Raw genomic sequence first — 16,144 nt, 5'->3', positions numbered from 1 at the left:
GCCAGGAACTAGACTTGGACATGTGTTCTCAATGCCGATGCGCTTGCATCGGACCGTGCAGTTCATCCATCAATTCCCTAGTCGATGCTTTCAGCCAGGCAGATATCAGATAGTAGCCAAGCAAAGCCACCGCAAGCCTACCTGCCTTGCTGCGTAAGGAGGATAAACATGCACAGACTGTACTGTACGTACAGGTGTTTACAACGTGGCCGCCGAAGCGACTGACGTACCGGGAATGCAATGCATCTCTTTCTTAACACCAATCGTCCTCCTACTACTGGACAACCACGAATGCTTGGGAAATTGCATTGGCCCCAAAACAATAATAGAGTGCTGTACCGTAAGCAGAGCGCGCTGTAAAAGAATTTCCCGACAGCATGAATGATAGGCGGTGTAGCCCATTTTTTTATTTTGTTGTCATGTCAAAACAAGTTCAACTCGAAACTTCGGACTTTGCCCGAATCGCCGTCCGTATCAGATGTGTCTGCACCGTACACCGTGTTAGTACGTCACATTTCCCACGGGGGCAGCTTCCCTTGGCGAAAAGGTACCACCAAGGACCAATTAAAAACTCGCCAGTGTAGGGACGGCGAGAGGTCCAAGGCACGCACTTTCGACCCCTGGTCCCAGGACGGCCACCACTGTAGCACGTATTGGGCCATCCTCCGTTGCCGTGGTGGATCCAGGGTCCCTTTTTTGTGCAAAGCCTAAGCCTGCTTACTGGGAGTGGCTTGCGTAAGTACGGGACGTCTTCCATGTTTAGCAATCAGATTCGCTAGGAGGGGGGCGTGGCGTGGCTGGCTGTAGGGTCCAGGCTGCTGCTGTGCCTGGACGGACAGGCCCGTTGGGCGACGGTTCACACGGTGCAGGACCGCCGTTTGGTTTTGACTGTACATATGTTATGTTCAAAAAGGCCAAAACCGGGCGGTGCAGCACATTTTGCACCGTAGGTGGAATTATGCACTCAATCAATTACTGCACTGTATTGTATCAGTGAAAACCAATCGCGAACGAATCCATCTACCTGGCGTGAGAAAGTGCACGGCACTGGTGAATGAGGCGAATTATGATGTTATTTTGTCCGGCCCGTGCCTGGATTTAGTTGAAATGAATGAGCAATCCAAAAGTTTGAGACCAAAATAAGAGGACAAGTGGGCGATTTGGGCAAGTCCAGATGACTTTATTGTGGATTCGTTGATACGAAATAAAAGTCACCGTGGAATTGGGTAGTTGTAATTACTTCGTACATACTCCCCTTAAGCCTAACGAAGGTCAGCTTTCCAACTCCATTGACCGGAATGACCATCCCTCGATTCATACCGGTTGGGGGAACCGTTTGAATCTGGACTCCACAGCCACACTCGTCAGGTATCAGCTTGCAAGAAAGAAATGCAAGAGAATGACACTACTTGCTGCGTCGTATTCCAAGCTAGGTGGAATACAATCAAGAAAAAAAAAACACACCAGAAATACAAAAAACCAAAAGTAAACAAAAACAAGCGCCGCTCAGGACTTTGCACAAAGACAAACAATCATTGCCGGAACGGGGGATGGCTGGGGTTAGCGTACTGTATGCCCATATCTTCCAGCCAGCTAGCGCATCGTACCTTGGCTAGCCTCCGTTCCAGCCAGTACGCTGGCACGCAGGTGGATGTTTTGTGGGGGCCCTACCGTACGGAGTACATGAGAGCTTCCATCATGTTGACCCTGTGCCACTTGTACCTCCTCATATCGTTGTGCAAGCAGTGATACCCGATGCGCACAGATCCCTGTCGTGCAGGAAACTGCCCACCTCGGAGCTGGGGCTGTCGGTTCGCTGGGGCCATGTCATTCATGTCATTTGCGTGTCACCCCTTGCTCTCCCGTTATCCTCTTTTTTTTGTACAGTACCGAGAGGTACGTACCTGTCCACCGCCCTCCTGCTTACTGGTCAAGGGATCCAGCGACGTCTACCCGCTTCTACTCATTTCCCTCCCTCAGACCTGGCCAGCAGCACGGTGCAGTGAACACCTCACCTCACACGAATACAGCAGACGCTTGCCTGGCCCTCTACCCACTCCCAGGCTGGCTGTCCCCAATCTTTAGGACCCACTTCATAATCATAGTGGAGAAACTTTTGAGCTGTCCAAGGTGGATGTAGGCCCAGTAATGTACCTTTTAAAAAAAGTAGGCAGTACTTTGGGGACCGTAGTGTATTCAGTGTGTGATGCGTGTACCCCCGACCCGACCGCCTCTGGCCCGACCGACCGACTGGGCTGGCTGGCCCACCCCGGCTGGGATGGGATGCTGCCCTTCATCTTCACTTTCCCATTCAAGTTCCTCCACCGCTACTCTCTCCTTCCTTTCTCCATCCTCCATTCTCCCTGCATGCATCGCTACCTCGACTCGGTTGTTTGTTCGATATAACAACAAGCGTGGACCACTTCGGTCAAAGGACGTGACGCCCCTTTTGCTCCGTTGTTCGGTTACGCTCTACTCTCGGCCTCGCCTCCGTGTGTGTTGCCTTCAACAAGACAAAGCTTGCCTTGTGTGTCTAGAACCGCAGACTCGACAGCTACCTTTTTGTTCACCCGCAAGCACGTTCTCGTGACGCTCGACAATCAGCTACTAGCTCGGCCGCACCGCCCGAAGCCACCCGTCACGTCAATCAACAAACCACCAGACGACGTAGCGACACATTTATTTCCCTGAACTTCTTCGACCCTTATCTATCGCTTTCTTTTGTCTTGTCATTTGTCATTCAACCATCGTCTTTCATCATCACCTCGCTGCCTCGAGAGCCAATTCCCTGTTGGCTTTTCTCCACTCAGTTCAACGGCCGAACACGGAGGTTGAGGAGTCATCTCTTCACCCATCCTGTTCTCTCGACCACACGACCACCTCCGGATGTCAAGTACAAAGATCAACAACCAGGTGCTGCAATAGCCTTCGACCGGTTTTCTCGAGACCTGTTTGGAATTGAGAGACTGCAATTGCCCACCTGGCTGTGCTCGTGTCCTGATAAATACTCTACCTCCTCCTTCCTCTGGCCGCTCCAACAACAGGCCACTCCACGGTTTTCCTGCTCGCTCCTAACAGGGTTGTTGCTCGACTATCGCCCCTCTTTCTCCACGCCTCGCCTCACTCCGAGTCATCTAGTCGACCTACGCCCTCTGCCTGTCAATATACGCAGACAAGCACCAGCGTGTCACCACCCCCAACCACCTGGGTCCTCGTTCGGCTGACACGGAGCTTCGCCCATCGTCGTCTCCGACATCTCGCAACGCTACCCTACACACCTCGATATACAAACAACGTCACTCTTTTCGACTATTTCTCTTTCGATGCTCCTTTAGCGACACTAACTCCCTCAGGACCCTAGGTCCGATACCTTGACGACCTCAATACTGCAATACTTGATCTACTCCTTTTTTTTTCCTTTGTTTAACCAGCCGATACATCTTTTATCTATGAGCCTCTGAACGTTGACGACTTCGATTTTCGTTTTGTTTTCCTGCTTCGCTCGTCTGCGATACTTTACGACTGTACATCTCTACTCATCTCAAACTTCGCATCCGCCTCTTCTCTCGAAACCGTCGTTTCTTGATCATTCAACCAGACAGAATCGACAGTTCACCACTTCGTTCGTTCTTGACTGTACACTCCGATAAACCGCCTCTTCCTGCTCGAACCAGCAACCAACATAGACTGGAGCCACGGACCCGGGAAAAAGCTCTGCAATTGTATCATCAAACGACCTACGATAATCCGCCTATTTTCACATCTAATCTTCACGATACCCCTTTCTACTTTCAGCGTAGATCAGCCATGGAATGCCTGCGAGACAGGTTCGACACCGGTGTCGTCCTTGAGGGACGATATCAGACCATCTCTCCTCTCAACCATGGGTCCTTCGGCCTGGTATTCATGGCCAGGGATCTCAAGACAGACGAGACCGTTGCCATCAAGTGCTTGACCAAGAAGGCTGCAGCAGACGAGTATGGCTTTGATCTCGCCATCGATGACAAGTCAGAAGAGCGCATGTTGCATGCTCGTCTGGGCAGCCATCCTAACATTGTCAACCTCATCGACAGCTTTGAGACCGAGGCACACCTCTACCTTGTCTTGGAATTCTGCGGCCGTGGTGACCTCTACGAGGCCATTCGTCACGGCTACGGGCCCTTGGAGACGGAGCACGTTCGGAACTTCATGCTCGAGCTTGTCGACGCAGTGGACTACATGCACTCTAAGGGTGTGTACCATCGGGACATCAAGCCGGAGAACATCTTCCTCACCGAGTCTGGCTCGATGAAGTTGGGTGATTTTGGTCTTGCAACCACTGAGCGGTGGACTTATGAGGCCACCGTTGGCAGTGATCGTTACATGTCTCCCGAGCAGTATGACTCTGCTGGTGCTGGGTACTCGCCTGCCCAGGCTGACATCTGGGCCATTGGAATCTGTCTGCTCAACATCCTCTTTTCCCGCAACCCCTTCACCACCCCCACCGAGTCTGATCCCCTCTTCCTTGATTTCTCCCGGGATAAGCAGTCGCTCTTCGATGTCTTCCCGTCCATGTCTCAGGACACGTACGAGGTCATCGTAGAGTGCATGAACATGGACCCCAACAAGCGCTCGCTTGTTGGTGCTCGCCGTGCTCTCCGCCGTGTCGTCAGCTTCACCACCTTGGACGAGCAATTGGATGACTTCTGCTCGACTGACCGCATGACCGTTGCAACCGCCAACCGCGAGCCTCTCCGCACTCCGTCTGTCCAGAGCCCACAAGTCGACAACGGTTCCTTCCCCTGGACCAAGGCTCTGCACACCACTGCACCGCATGGTCTGCGGCAATTGAGCATGATTCCAGACAACGAGAGCTATACCGAGGACCTCTTCTCCAAGTCACAAGCAACGACTGCCGATTGGCTCTCAGCGCATGGACAGACGCCCTCATCGCTCGACTCCATCATCAACTCAAGCCTGGGTGCTTCGATCAACTCGATGGCCCTGGACCGCACGCAAAAGTTTCATTCAGGTGCCAATGTCTCTCCCATGGCTGGCTCTCTTCCCATCAACATGTCGAAGCCTAAGGTCCAGTCCTCAATCTCGTTGGCCTTTGGACGCAAGGAAGGGTTCTCTAAGAGCTGGAGTGACATGTGGGAGGAGGATGAAGAAGAGGAAGAGAACGAACGTGCCCGCCTGCAGAACCTCCAAGAGCTCAACTCAAGGACTTGGAGTCACGACAGTAAGATCATTGAGGAGGATGATGAGGACACTCCCAGGAGGGGCCTCTCCCCTGTCACCAAGGCCACTCCAATGTGTTCTGCTGAGAAGGTACCGTCGATTGAGCACACCATCGCCAATAGCATCGATGATGACCTCATCGCGGACGGTTTCTTTTTCCAGGATACCAAGGTTCAATCCACTCCTCAAAAGCCGAAATGGCAACCCGAATCAGCACCTCACCATCATTCTCGCTACTCGCCTCCCACCAAGCGCAGCCCAATGGACAGTGACAAATGGGCGGTGCTTGGCGAAAGACGTCGGGCTCACTCGTCAACCAAGAAGCCCGATGTTGGGTTGAAAACGATTCGTAATCACCAGCAGACGGCCCCTGGTTTCTCTACGTTGGGACATGAAGTTTGGGACCACTATAATTTTGGCCAGCATCAGCACAATCAGTCGACCCCTCAGAAATCGACAGCTCATCTCCAAATGAGCAACATGGCATTCAACCACCATGCGCAGCACTTTGGAGCGAGCAAGTGGAATTTTGGCAAGGACCGTGCCAAAGAGTGCCCCATGAAAAAGGGCATGGACTCGAACTGGCGCCGTGACCGGCGTACAGGTTTCGATGTCGAGTGGGTTGGTGGCTGGTAACCGACAGATATTCTCTGTCCACCAGCACCAATGGTAGTTGGGCTATCATATTTCTCTTTTCATTCCAAAAAAAGGACGTTGGAAAATGACGCTGCTGGCTTTAGGGAGTACACCGTTCTAGTGGGACAAATGTGCTTCTTTCCCCATACTTATTTGTTAAAACTGTCCAAACTCATACCCCAAATCTCTACTCTACTTTACCTCTCTCTTTCGTCTGTTGGTTTTAGCCAGTCAAACGGCAGAAACCATACAGGTACAAAAAACCCACACGACGGAATTTTCTTCTTGGATTTATATTGCGAAGGGCAATGTCGAGGGATCGGAATTCTTGGAATTGTCTCCCCAATTGCAACGGAAGCCAGCAGCAGCACGTCTTGATTTCACGGGGGTTTTTTTTTCTTTCTCTTGTTCTTCTGACGAGATTATGAGCATAGCCCAGCTCGCTTCATGTGTATTAGATACTACCCTGACTTAGAAAGTGTCAACAAATACCAGAAGTTACCCACTCAAATCATATGTTCCTCATGCTTCTTGCTGTGATTGAATCGTGGCCTTATAACCCACCGACAAATATGGCAAGTTTGGAATAATATCCATATCCTGTAATTAATTATTATGAGGCCCAGATGGGTTGGTATGGAATGAGCTTTGGCCCGAATAGGCCATAGAATTGTGATACATGTTTGGTAACGATGGCGATAAGGCCTTGTTGATTGCAGATCCGTAATACTCGGCAAACGTACCGCATGTCAGCCAAGCCTTGGTTCACGTCACCAGAATGATAGCAACACTTCCCCCAGTCAACCAACCTTTCTCGTCGCATGGCATATGTCACCGAATCGAACAAGTCACTTCTATCAGGCAGAGAAATCGCAGCAATTCGTCTGGTCAATCTTGATTTTATTTGCCCAACCAAAGAAAAAAAAAAAAAAAAATAGGGTTAAATAAACCTAGCCTCGATTGATAAACGCCTACCGCGCAATCAGGAATAGAAAGGAAGCTTGGGGCAAATGAGATATGAATTCCATGTTTTTGTTGTTTGTTCTTGTACACTCGAATCCTGGTAAGCTAGCTAACCTATACAGAAAGACCACTGCCACGCGGCCGAGACGGTTTTCATCTGGAACTCTCCCGACGCCTTTTCCTCGGCGCGCTTGCGTCTGATGAGCTATCTCTCCTCCTTCGCCTCGACGGAGCGGGTGAGGGGGACCTGGTCCTGGATGGTGAACGGGAATAGCTTCGGCCGCGCCTGGCCTCCGAATTTCCAGGAGCAGCGGCTGCTGCCCTGCCACCACTTTCCCTGTCTCTCACCGGGCTGCGGCTGGGCGAGTCTCGCCGGCGACGAGGTGATGGGGACCTCGACCCGGATGGGGACCTGGAAAGCGGCGACCGATTGTCGACCGATCCTGCCTTACGAGGCGGCCCGCCTGACCTTGGCGCGGTAGAAGCCTGCGGGCCAGCGCGGTCAGGCGACCTCGTGTACGACCTGCCGCGGGGGCTCCTGCTGCGGCTGTAGCTCCGGCTGCGGCTGCGGTCGGATGGGGTGTAGGAACGCTGCCTACCTCGTTGCTGTGCCGGTGCTTGGCGGCGTGGTGGAGTTGGCGAGCGTGAGACGGATCGAGAGTAGGACCGTGAGCGTGAACGGCTCACCGACCGGGAATACGAGCGTCCCCTTATCGGTGCAGGGCTGCGAGAGCGCGAAATCGATCTCGAAACAGACCTCGATGGCGAGCGTGCATTGTTGCGACCGTTGCTATTGGTCCGACGGGGAGTGACAGAGCGGGAACGGGAGCGTGAGTATGAACGTCTTCTCGGTGACGGTGATCGTGATCGAGAGTACGACGAGCCAGTGTATGATGAATAGCTTGACGAAGATTCCGAATCCGAGTCGGGAGGGGGAGCGGGCAGAGCCGGCTTGGGCATGTTTTGGAGGAACTCTCGCGAGTCTTCTGTGAGCACACCCATGCCGATACTAGTGAAGTAGTTGATGGAGAAGCGGATGTTGCGGGCCGTATCACGCGGGAACAACCCCTCCATGTAAGGCTGCAGTGCCGCGTCCTTGGTGCGAGTATGCAGCTTTGGCATTCCCATAGCCTCGGATATCTCCTGGAACAGAATTTTGATGAAGATACGACTAGCCGAAGTCGTCTCCTCCTCGTTGAGGTGAATAACAGACAAGCAATGCCAGCCGATGGCATCTGAACTGAACATGTGGCCAAAGAACCGGGCAATGTTGCGTAGTCTATTGGTCTCGTACCGGTGGATGCTTGTGTAGTAGTGTTCAAACGATTTTTCAAACAAATCCGTCCACAGGCGGTTGATCTTAGCAAGTCGCTCGCCGATGGCGCCGTAAAATTTAGAGTAAGTGCGCTCCTGGGCGCATGATTCGACTACAAGGGATGGCAACTCGCCCTCTAGCCCCTGAGGTCTGTTGTACGTCATTCAGGTTAGTATTGGCCAACACGTGGGAACGATTCGATCATGTTTGATAGAGCAGGCAGCGTCTTGGTAACAGTGGCTTACAGGTTTATCTTCATAAGCTTATGCACGGCTTCCTCCGGATCCATGCTGGACATGAGGGTGAGATCTGGTAGTGGTCAATTTGTTAGCAATCAGGCCATGTGCATGGGGTGTTACCGTACTTGTCTGTAATGAACGGGAGAGGACAGGGGTCAATAACATACAAATTGTTCTTCGTAGAGCAACCAGATCAGCATTACTCCGATCCTGGATGTCCATGGCCTTCTGTTCTGCGGCCGCAGGTTCGTCGTCACTCGAATCTGAGCCTTCGTCGTCGCTGTCGTCCTCATAATCGGAGCCCTCGCCAAGAATCTCGGCCTTGAGCTTCTTGTACTTTTCCTCGTTCTCCTCGTATTCTGGATCAAACTTGAAAATGTTCAGCCCATCCTGGGCATCAAGCTCACCATCGAGCTCTACAAAGTGCTTGATCTGGTCATCCTCCTCTACAAGATCAAGCTCATCCCGGATGGCGGGGTTGTCCTTGAAGCGGTCCTTGCGGGTCTGAAAGAGCACCTCGATCATGTACTGGGTGCGCTTAGCGATGTCGGCCTCGTGGAGGATGTCACGGAATCTGTCAAAGACGACGTTGGCGATGGCGGCATTCATTTCCTCGAGGAACTGGCCAACTTCACGGGTCAAGCCGACAGCGATCTCGACACTATCGTCGGTGGGCTTGTTGAGCAGGAGCAACAGCATCTGACCTGCCACCATTTCGTGCGCGACCTGCTGGTTGACGAGGTGGGCGACAAAGGTTGTGGCCGACAGGCAAACGGCCTTGTCGTTGCGCCTAAAGGCCTTCCTGAACCGCAGCACCAGTCTGCGCAGCAGCAGCTCGCCCACCTGCGGCAGCTTCGTGTTGACCACAGCCACCAGCGCGGCGTAGATGGGCGTAAAGGGCAGACTGGCAGCCTGGGCCTTTATGGCGCTCTGGCAAAAGAGTCCGCGGCCGCGGACGAGGTTCTCGTTGAACAGTTCCGGCACGAGGGGCTTGATGTTGCTGACGTTGACCTTGTTGATCAGACCGTTTATGCTCTTCTTGAGCGCGTCCCAGGCCATACGCTGGTACGCCATCGAGGTCTTGTCCGTGATTTGCGCCTGCAGCGCCCGCAGCCGCGCTGGCGGCACGTATGTCCCTCCCGACCGAGCCGTGAGCAGCCTCTCGTACTCTGCCTTGGCGGCCGCCTGCTTCTGCTCCTCGGTAGCAGCCGGCGGCGGCGACCGCTGCTTCCTGGCTTTAGCCGGCCTGTACTTGTCGCCGCCGCCGCCGCCTGCGTCTCGTCTCCTGGGCTCAGCGCGACGGTCGCTGCCGCGTGGTGATCGTGGGTGGTGCGCAATCTGCCTCGGCGACCTCTGCTCGTTTCCTTCCTCCTCGCGTCTTTCCCTCATTGGCGCCGGCGATCGTGATGGAGATTCATGTCGAGACCGAGACCAAGACCGAGAGGGCGCCGCAGGTGAGGGCGACCGAGGCCGCGGCGACGGGCTGCGTGCATCTCGCGCATCTGGTGACGACATGGTGACTGGGTGTCTCGCGTCGTGTGGGATATATCGTTCGGCGATGGCGATTGAGTTAGGGCGCGCAACTTGTCCAACCAATTCCCAGCACGCTTATTCTCGAGGCGCCGGCAGCCTTGGCTGAGATGAGAAAAAAAAAATGTTATTAGAGAATAGCCAGGCTGAGGTACCTACTCAACTCGACCTGAGCTATGCCACAACGCACGGCTCGAAAAACGACACTCGAGCAAAGCAAGCAACAAGCGCGACTTGGGGAAGCTACTACGTTGGATAACAACCCGGCCTAGAAAAAAAGAAGTGACCCACCCATCCGCTCGTCAAACGGGCAATGACCAGGTCGATGAGTGGCTGGAGTAGTGGGGCCAATTTGCAAGGGTATGGGCTGCAGCGGCCGAAAGCACTGTGGACCCCTGAACGACAGCTTGCACTTGGAAATAGGAGAATTAGTCGACGCGACGTCCTTGTTATCGAGTTCCTGCCCGTTGCGCAAACGAGACAGCGTCCAAAAGTTCAACTTTGGAGCACCCTGCTACAATCTATTCACGAGGTCTTGTATTCGGACCACATACATACCAACCCCTCGACCTGCAGTCTCGATCCGATCTGAAATCTTGCGACGATGGTAAACAAATAGCCTCCACCAGCCTCCTATACCCCCCTCTGTCTCCCTCCCATCTGATTATCTTTTGACGAATCCCGCTGACTTCCTCAACCACAGCTCGACAAACTCGTCGGTCTCGCCATGCTCGTGGCTGCCTCCTTCGTCTTCCTCTACTACACGATCTGGGCGCTCCTCATGGTACGTTGCAAGATGCGCAGCTCCCCCGAGGCTGTGATGGCGGGGGATTAAATCGCCAAACCCTCGCCGTACCTTAGCTCAGCTGGCTGCGCTTGCTTTTTTGTTTGTGACAAAAACAACAGAGTCAGCGGTTCGCAAAACATCGGTGAAAAAAGCCCGTCACTAACTCTGGCTCCAACGCCCTCCCAAACAGCCCTTTGTCGACTCGGACCACCCTCTACAGAACCTGTTCCCGCCCCGCGAATGGGCGATTCGCATCCCGGTCATCCTCGTTCTCCTCGGCTCCGCCGTCGTCGGCTCCTTCCTCAGTGTGGTCATGATCAGGAGCAACAGGAAGAAGGCTGCAAAGGCCAAGGCCGCCGCGTCCAAGAAGAAGACCTAGGCGGTCCATTAAAATGGGTTTGCTCTTGGAAATCAAGGGGAAAGCAAGCAGTTAGCGAAGCGATGTGCCAAGCTTTCACCAAAGTTACCCACACAGGGGGGTTTGTTAAGCAGATATTCTTGCCTTGTTACCCAATCTCTCAAAGTTTTGCCGTGGAACATGGTTTCGTTTACAGAACACACATTGCGTGCTTAGCGGAGTTTGATACCAAAACGAATGCCATGATGATATTCAAAGCTATATATATTATATGCTTTGTGACTTGGACCCTCAAGTGGTTCCCGGCAAGGAAATTCTATGATTCGCATCAATTGCACGCAGCTCACCCACACTATCGCAGCAGCTTGGCTCTACATACAAACCAATACATCATAATGGCACCTCAAGCCGGAGCCCGCTGCACAGACTTAATCAACAGAGTGGGAATCCAAGTCTAACCCTGGTTCATTCTAGAACTAGCAGCCCAAAAAGAGCTTTCCGAGCAAAGTCGCCCTCCTAAAATATCCTTTAAACCCTTAAACCCTCTGATCGGCAAAATCAAGAACCTCACAATCGTCTTCGAAGAACCCGTCTTCATCGTCATCACCATCCATAGCTCGCCCGCCACCTCTCCTACGACGCGTCGTGATCACTATCTGGTTGTCATCTTCTCCATGCTCCAAAACTCTCTCAATGGCCGACGCTGGAAGCGCACGGGTCTCCTCCAGACTTGGATTCAACAGCTCTTCATCCGATGCCTGGATGTGGCCAGTATCAAGTCGCGTCGCAGGCAGTGTTTGACCAAACACCCATGGGGTCGTTTGCATCCGAGGCTTGGTCGTAGAATCTTGGGCTTTTTGATGCAATGCATGTTTGCGTCTCATTGAGCCTGCTGGCCTCTCTTCGAGGCTGGTGTCTACCAGAAGGTTTGATAAATGATCTACGGACAAACCCCCGCGGGACTGGTGGAACTGTTCGTTACTGTACAGAGCCACACGGCGATCTGTGTGGAAAGGCTGATAGGGCGCGCTGGACTCAATTTCTGCTTCCGGTATGGTTGACTCGGCCCCGTGTTTATGAGACGACCCCCGGCGATTATTTTCAAGGACCAAAGTGTGGTTACCAGTCTCGAGGGACTCGTCCACCAGATCCAAGTACTCGTCAGGATCAATGTACCGCTTGACAGCCAAGGAGACCTTGTCGCCAGACAGGCCAGGTAACTTGTAGTCCCTGTGCCTTGTCAGGCAGGGCGTTCGGTTACTGTCTGTTCCTGAAGCCGTCTTGCGCGCCCTGTTTGGGAAAGAACGCACCAGCCCGTCACCCAAAACGTAGAGTGAAGAGCTCCTTGGGCCAGCAATCCAGACCGCACAGCCGGCTGATGGTGGAACCGCAGACAGCGGCAGCGTCGTACGATTCTCACCAGTGTGCCGGAGTTGACTGATAGCACTTCCCGTCTTTCCGAGTGAGTTGCTGATTGTTGCAACGATGGCTTTGCCACCGTGGCTCGCATGGTCAACAAGACTCGACCCCGTCAAGTGTTGCGTAGTGCTACTGCTCCGTCGCGGCCGAGTCATCAAAGGCCTCGCAACGCCCAGTGCGGTGCTGAAGGCACTGGTGGCCATCGACATCGCAGGATGCTTGCCCTCTGCCGCTGTCACGCTGGGATCTTGGGGCGGTATCCGTCTTCTCGGAGGCGGCCATGTGAAAACTGTAGAAGGCATGTCTAATAGGTGTACGGTGCCCCGCTCCGTAATCATCGCTGCACGTTGGCCGTGCGGCTTGGCCCACGACACATCAACAATTCGCGCCACAGTCAATCGTGAAAACTGCGCGATTTGCCTGATCCGAGATCCATTCTGTGCGGCGTTACCCGCAGAAGGTTGGAGCGGGGAGCTCTTCGTGTGTTGAACCCGCATCAAATCCCAGACAGTCTGAACGTCGCCTTTGCTACTGGCGGTGAACAGAGCCAATCCAGTTGGATGGAAGCTGAGGAAGCTGCAGCCAAAGGGTGGAGAGAACGTGGCCAGGGGGTGAACAGCAGTCGAACTGCCCATGGCGCTGACATCTACGATAGAGATGATTCCGGGCTCCTTGGAAACAGCTGGGGCCGCGACACCATGTGTTGGTGGGAACTGAGAAGGCTCGGGCCTGCCGCCATAAGCGCCATTTGACCATGATTGCGGGCTGAGAGGGGGCGATCGTGATCCTTGCATAGAGTTTTGAGGCCCCTTCCAGTAGGTGTTGAAAGCCTGCCAGCCCTGCTTGCCAACCCATCTCGCACCATGAATGAATTCCTGCGTCGCATCTCGCATGATCTTGTTCACCAAGCTGTCTGAAATAGGAAGATCAACATCCGAAGTGACAGATGGCAGTTGAGGGGGTGTGACGGTCGCCAGGCCCGGAGCCCTGCCTTGAATAGCCACCGGTACGGTAGCTCTCAGAGACATCTGAGACGAAGGTGCCGCAGGGCAGTAAGCGATCCATCGTCCGTTGATGGCAATGATCGGAGATCGGGCATTTGACTTCTGCACTGATGTGCGACTGCGTTCAGTATCTTGTACAGCATCTCCCTTTGGCGGCTGCTGTAAAGCAGTCCAAAGTTTGCCAACACACCAAAACCTGGCAGCGACCTCCTGGTTGTCGGTGGGATCGTAGCGATACACCCATGACTCTCCCGTAACTCCTGAAGAGATGACGAGATTTCCACCATCAGCCTTGATATGAAAAGCTCCAGAGGGTGGAGGCGGCCTGAACATCTCGCTCGTGACAGACGCAGTGATCGGAATCTTTGGGGCTTCAAGGAGCGTAGCCACTCTTCTGTTGGTCTTGAGCGAGTAGACTTCGACAGATGTTTGGTAGCAGTCAACGGGCGACGCGGACTTGCCGGTACCACCTTGTCTTTCGTCGCCCAGGCCGGTGCCGATTGCAGCTGCTGCCATGTCAGGGGACTTGGGTGCCAATACTGGCCCGTGGAGTACGAGCGCGACTAGGGGGGACTGATCATGGCCCTCGCCGCCAGTGGCCCAAGGCAATATCGCAGCCTGTAAAACACCTCCACGAAGCCCTTTGAGACCGGCGATGCTCTCTAGTCCCCTCTTCCCAACCGAGTAAACTTCCAAGCCACCTTCATAACCAGCAGTCACAACGTGATTTCTTCCCGGAGCGCCATCTGCAGCAAAGGTAGGGATCTTGTCAAAGGCGAAGTGATAGCCCCTGTCACCAGCCTTCATGCCCTGCTGCAGTGGCTGGCTGTCAAAGCCGAGGTCTGTAACACCGAAATAATGAGCTTGAGGTTCGTGAGGTAGCGGCGGGTTAGGGCCGGTTCTTGACAGAGCATGGTGCGAGTGCAGTGAGCTTCGGCGGATTCCAGCGGGCGTCAGGTATGATGGAGCTTCTGACGACTGATACTGAGCATCCAAGTGATAGCTCATCGGGCGTCGGTTGGTCAGCAGCGAAGATGGAGGCGATGCCGATGCATGGTTGTTCGTCGAATACGAGCGGGGGGATGCCCATCCCTTCGTATCTTCATAAGATGAGGGTTGGGTCGGCGGCGACTCGCCCATCAGACTGACGAGGTTTCCTGGCGAGCCAGCTATGCCGGGCACGCCCCTGGAGTTGGTCCATTCGTTCGCCATGCTCGGCGTGTTGCTTGTGGCAAAAGAGGCGCTCGAAATGGCATCCAGCATAGGCGAGGTGGGGTTGCCGTTTGACGACGGGGTCGCAACAGGCTTGATTTCAGGAGACTGGACGGACGAAGAGGAATCGTCGGAGTGGAATACTCTGGGTGGCATACTGCTGACGCTGTTCCTATTACAGTGCACCAGTCAGCAGGTGAGTTTAGGACAGCACCATAGCGGGTGACCTGGTGTCTAAAGCCATTGTAGTAGTGACTCGACGGTTATCAGGCAAGCCCTCCCCCTGATGTAACAGCACCAGCGTAGATCCGTGTCTTCGTCTCGGGGGTAGTTCGTGCTATATCACGTACGTGAACTGTCCAGCAGCATGCTTTTTCACCGTAGCGGCGATAGATCCTTGCTCTTTAGCATCCTTCTTTGCCTTCTCTGTCCTCATGTGTCAGCAAGTATGACTTGGGGGCAGCCCAGTAACAGTGCACGGTAAGACACCGATACCGGGAGGGGTACGTCAGGGCTAAGGGGGGGGGGGGGGGGGGGGGGGGGGAAGCCATACTAGGCATGAGGACCCGTTCTATCGATTACAGGCAGTTGGGCGTTCTGCCTTTGGCTCCCAGCAATCGTGCTCGTACGAATAAGGGTCCTGTTTAGGTCTGGCTTTCTCTTCTTGGGAGGCAAGTGCGTTGCGTTCGTACGCGCTTCGCGTTGCTGAGGGATGATAGTTGAGCACGTCGAGTCAGCACGCAAGCTGCAAATGCAGCCAGGTACAACTCAAAGTATACTTTTTGGCAAATGCAGCAACGTTGGCGAACCCGACAACAAGACGATTGTTGGAAATTACCCAACTAATAGCAAAGGTTGTCGGACTGCAAGGCCAGTCGTGGTCTCCAGTAAAAGAAATATAGCAGGCTAAAAAGGTATTGACGGGAAAAGCAGGCAAGTGCTTCTGGACAACAGCCGAGGCCGCCGGGTGGTTGTAGGTACTTTGTTGGGTCTATGGGGGGCGGTTAGCTTGCGGCAGCGGGGCGTACAACTAACTGGTGGTCGAGTCACCAGTCGTTAAGAATAAACAAAGGAGTGTCGTTAGTCAATAAGAAATCCCAAAGAGGCACAGCCCGATTTGGAATCTCGTTTCTCTCGAGGGGGTAAAAAAAAAATATGTAGGTATGTGCAGTTCTCAAATCTATAAAACACTAGAATGAAGAAGCGAAATAACGGTACGATGCCAGTTGAGCTGAGAGACTTGTGATGTATGTTGGTTCTATGGGAGATTGGTAACGAAGAGAGATTGATACCTGGCAGTAGCCAGGCAAGGAGGTAGGCAGGGACCAGACTAAGAGAAGGCTTGCTTGTGCCCCCCTTTGAGAGGAGTCAGGTACCTGCCGGAGATACCACTTAGTACAAAGAGGGGAGGGAGAGACAAAACAGCCACAAGGTCTAGTAAGATAAGGTATAAAAGCACGC

At 53.6% G+C, this 16,144-nt stretch overlaps 6 protein-coding genes across 6 annotated transcripts; 2 read left to right on the top strand and 4 right to left on the bottom strand.

The window, feature by feature from the left end:
* Positions 1-433: 433 nt before the first annotated feature.
* Positions 434-862, bottom strand: MGG_15587 (uncharacterized protein; the record flags this gene model as incomplete). The annotated part of the gene is made up of 1 exon (XM_003713761.1): positions 434-862. The coding sequence occupies exon 1, from the start codon at positions 755-757 to the stop codon at positions 434-436; it is 324 nt and encodes a 107-aa protein (XP_003713809.1). The 5' UTR covers positions 758-862.
* Positions 863-1,667: 805 nt separating this feature from the next.
* MGG_15586 (uncharacterized protein) lies at positions 1,668-2,103 on the bottom strand (the record flags this gene model as incomplete). Its single annotated transcript, XM_003713760.1, has 2 exons — positions 1,668-1,816; positions 2,058-2,103. The coding sequence occupies 2 exons, from the start codon at positions 2,101-2,103 to the stop codon at positions 1,668-1,670; spliced, it is 195 nt and encodes a 64-aa protein (XP_003713808.1).
* A 212-nt stretch (positions 2,104-2,315) lies between these two features.
* On the top strand, positions 2,316-6,367 carry MGG_10181 (RAN protein kinase). Its single transcript, XM_003713759.1, has one exon. The coding sequence runs from the start codon at positions 3,808-3,810 to the stop codon at positions 5,854-5,856; it is 2,049 nt and encodes a 682-aa protein (XP_003713807.1). The 5' UTR covers positions 2,316-3,807; the 3' UTR covers positions 5,857-6,367.
* A 374-nt stretch (positions 6,368-6,741) lies between these two features.
* MGG_10180 (pre-mRNA-splicing factor cwc22) lies at positions 6,742-10,147 on the bottom strand. Its single transcript, XM_003713758.1, has 3 exons — positions 8,541-10,147; positions 8,380-8,443; positions 6,742-8,284 (listed from the first exon to the last, which is right to left on the bottom strand). The coding sequence occupies exons 1-3, from the start codon at positions 9,886-9,888 to the stop codon at positions 6,973-6,975; spliced, it is 2,724 nt and encodes a 907-aa protein (XP_003713806.1). The 5' UTR covers positions 9,889-10,147; the 3' UTR covers positions 6,742-6,972.
* A 147-nt stretch (positions 10,148-10,294) lies between these two features.
* On the top strand, positions 10,295-11,309 carry MGG_10179 (dolichyl-phosphate mannosyltransferase polypeptide 2). Its single transcript, XM_003713757.1, has 3 exons — positions 10,295-10,510; positions 10,607-10,687; positions 10,881-11,309. The coding sequence occupies exons 1-3, from the start codon at positions 10,508-10,510 to the stop codon at positions 11,067-11,069; spliced, it is 273 nt and encodes a 90-aa protein (XP_003713805.1). The 5' UTR covers positions 10,295-10,507; the 3' UTR covers positions 11,070-11,309.
* On the bottom strand, positions 11,241-16,106 carry MGG_11340 (uncharacterized protein). The gene is made up of 3 exons (XM_003713756.1): positions 15,237-16,106; positions 15,034-15,109; positions 11,241-14,849 (listed from the first exon to the last, which is right to left on the bottom strand). Exons 1-3 carry the CDS (start codon positions 15,241-15,243, stop codon positions 11,585-11,587), a joined length of 3,348 nt encoding a protein of 1,115 aa, XP_003713804.1. The 5' UTR covers positions 15,244-16,106; the 3' UTR covers positions 11,241-11,584.
* Positions 16,107-16,144: the final 38 nt, after the last annotated feature.

Source organism: Pyricularia oryzae, chromosome 2, assembly GCF_000002495.2.
Source record: "Pyricularia oryzae 70-15 chromosome 2, whole genome shotgun sequence".
Classification (NCBI taxonomy): Eukaryota; Fungi; Ascomycota; class Sordariomycetes; order Magnaporthales; family Pyriculariaceae; genus Pyricularia; species Pyricularia oryzae.
Note: the sequence above shows the minus strand (reverse complement) of the source record. Positions and strands in the feature narration are given on the sequence as shown.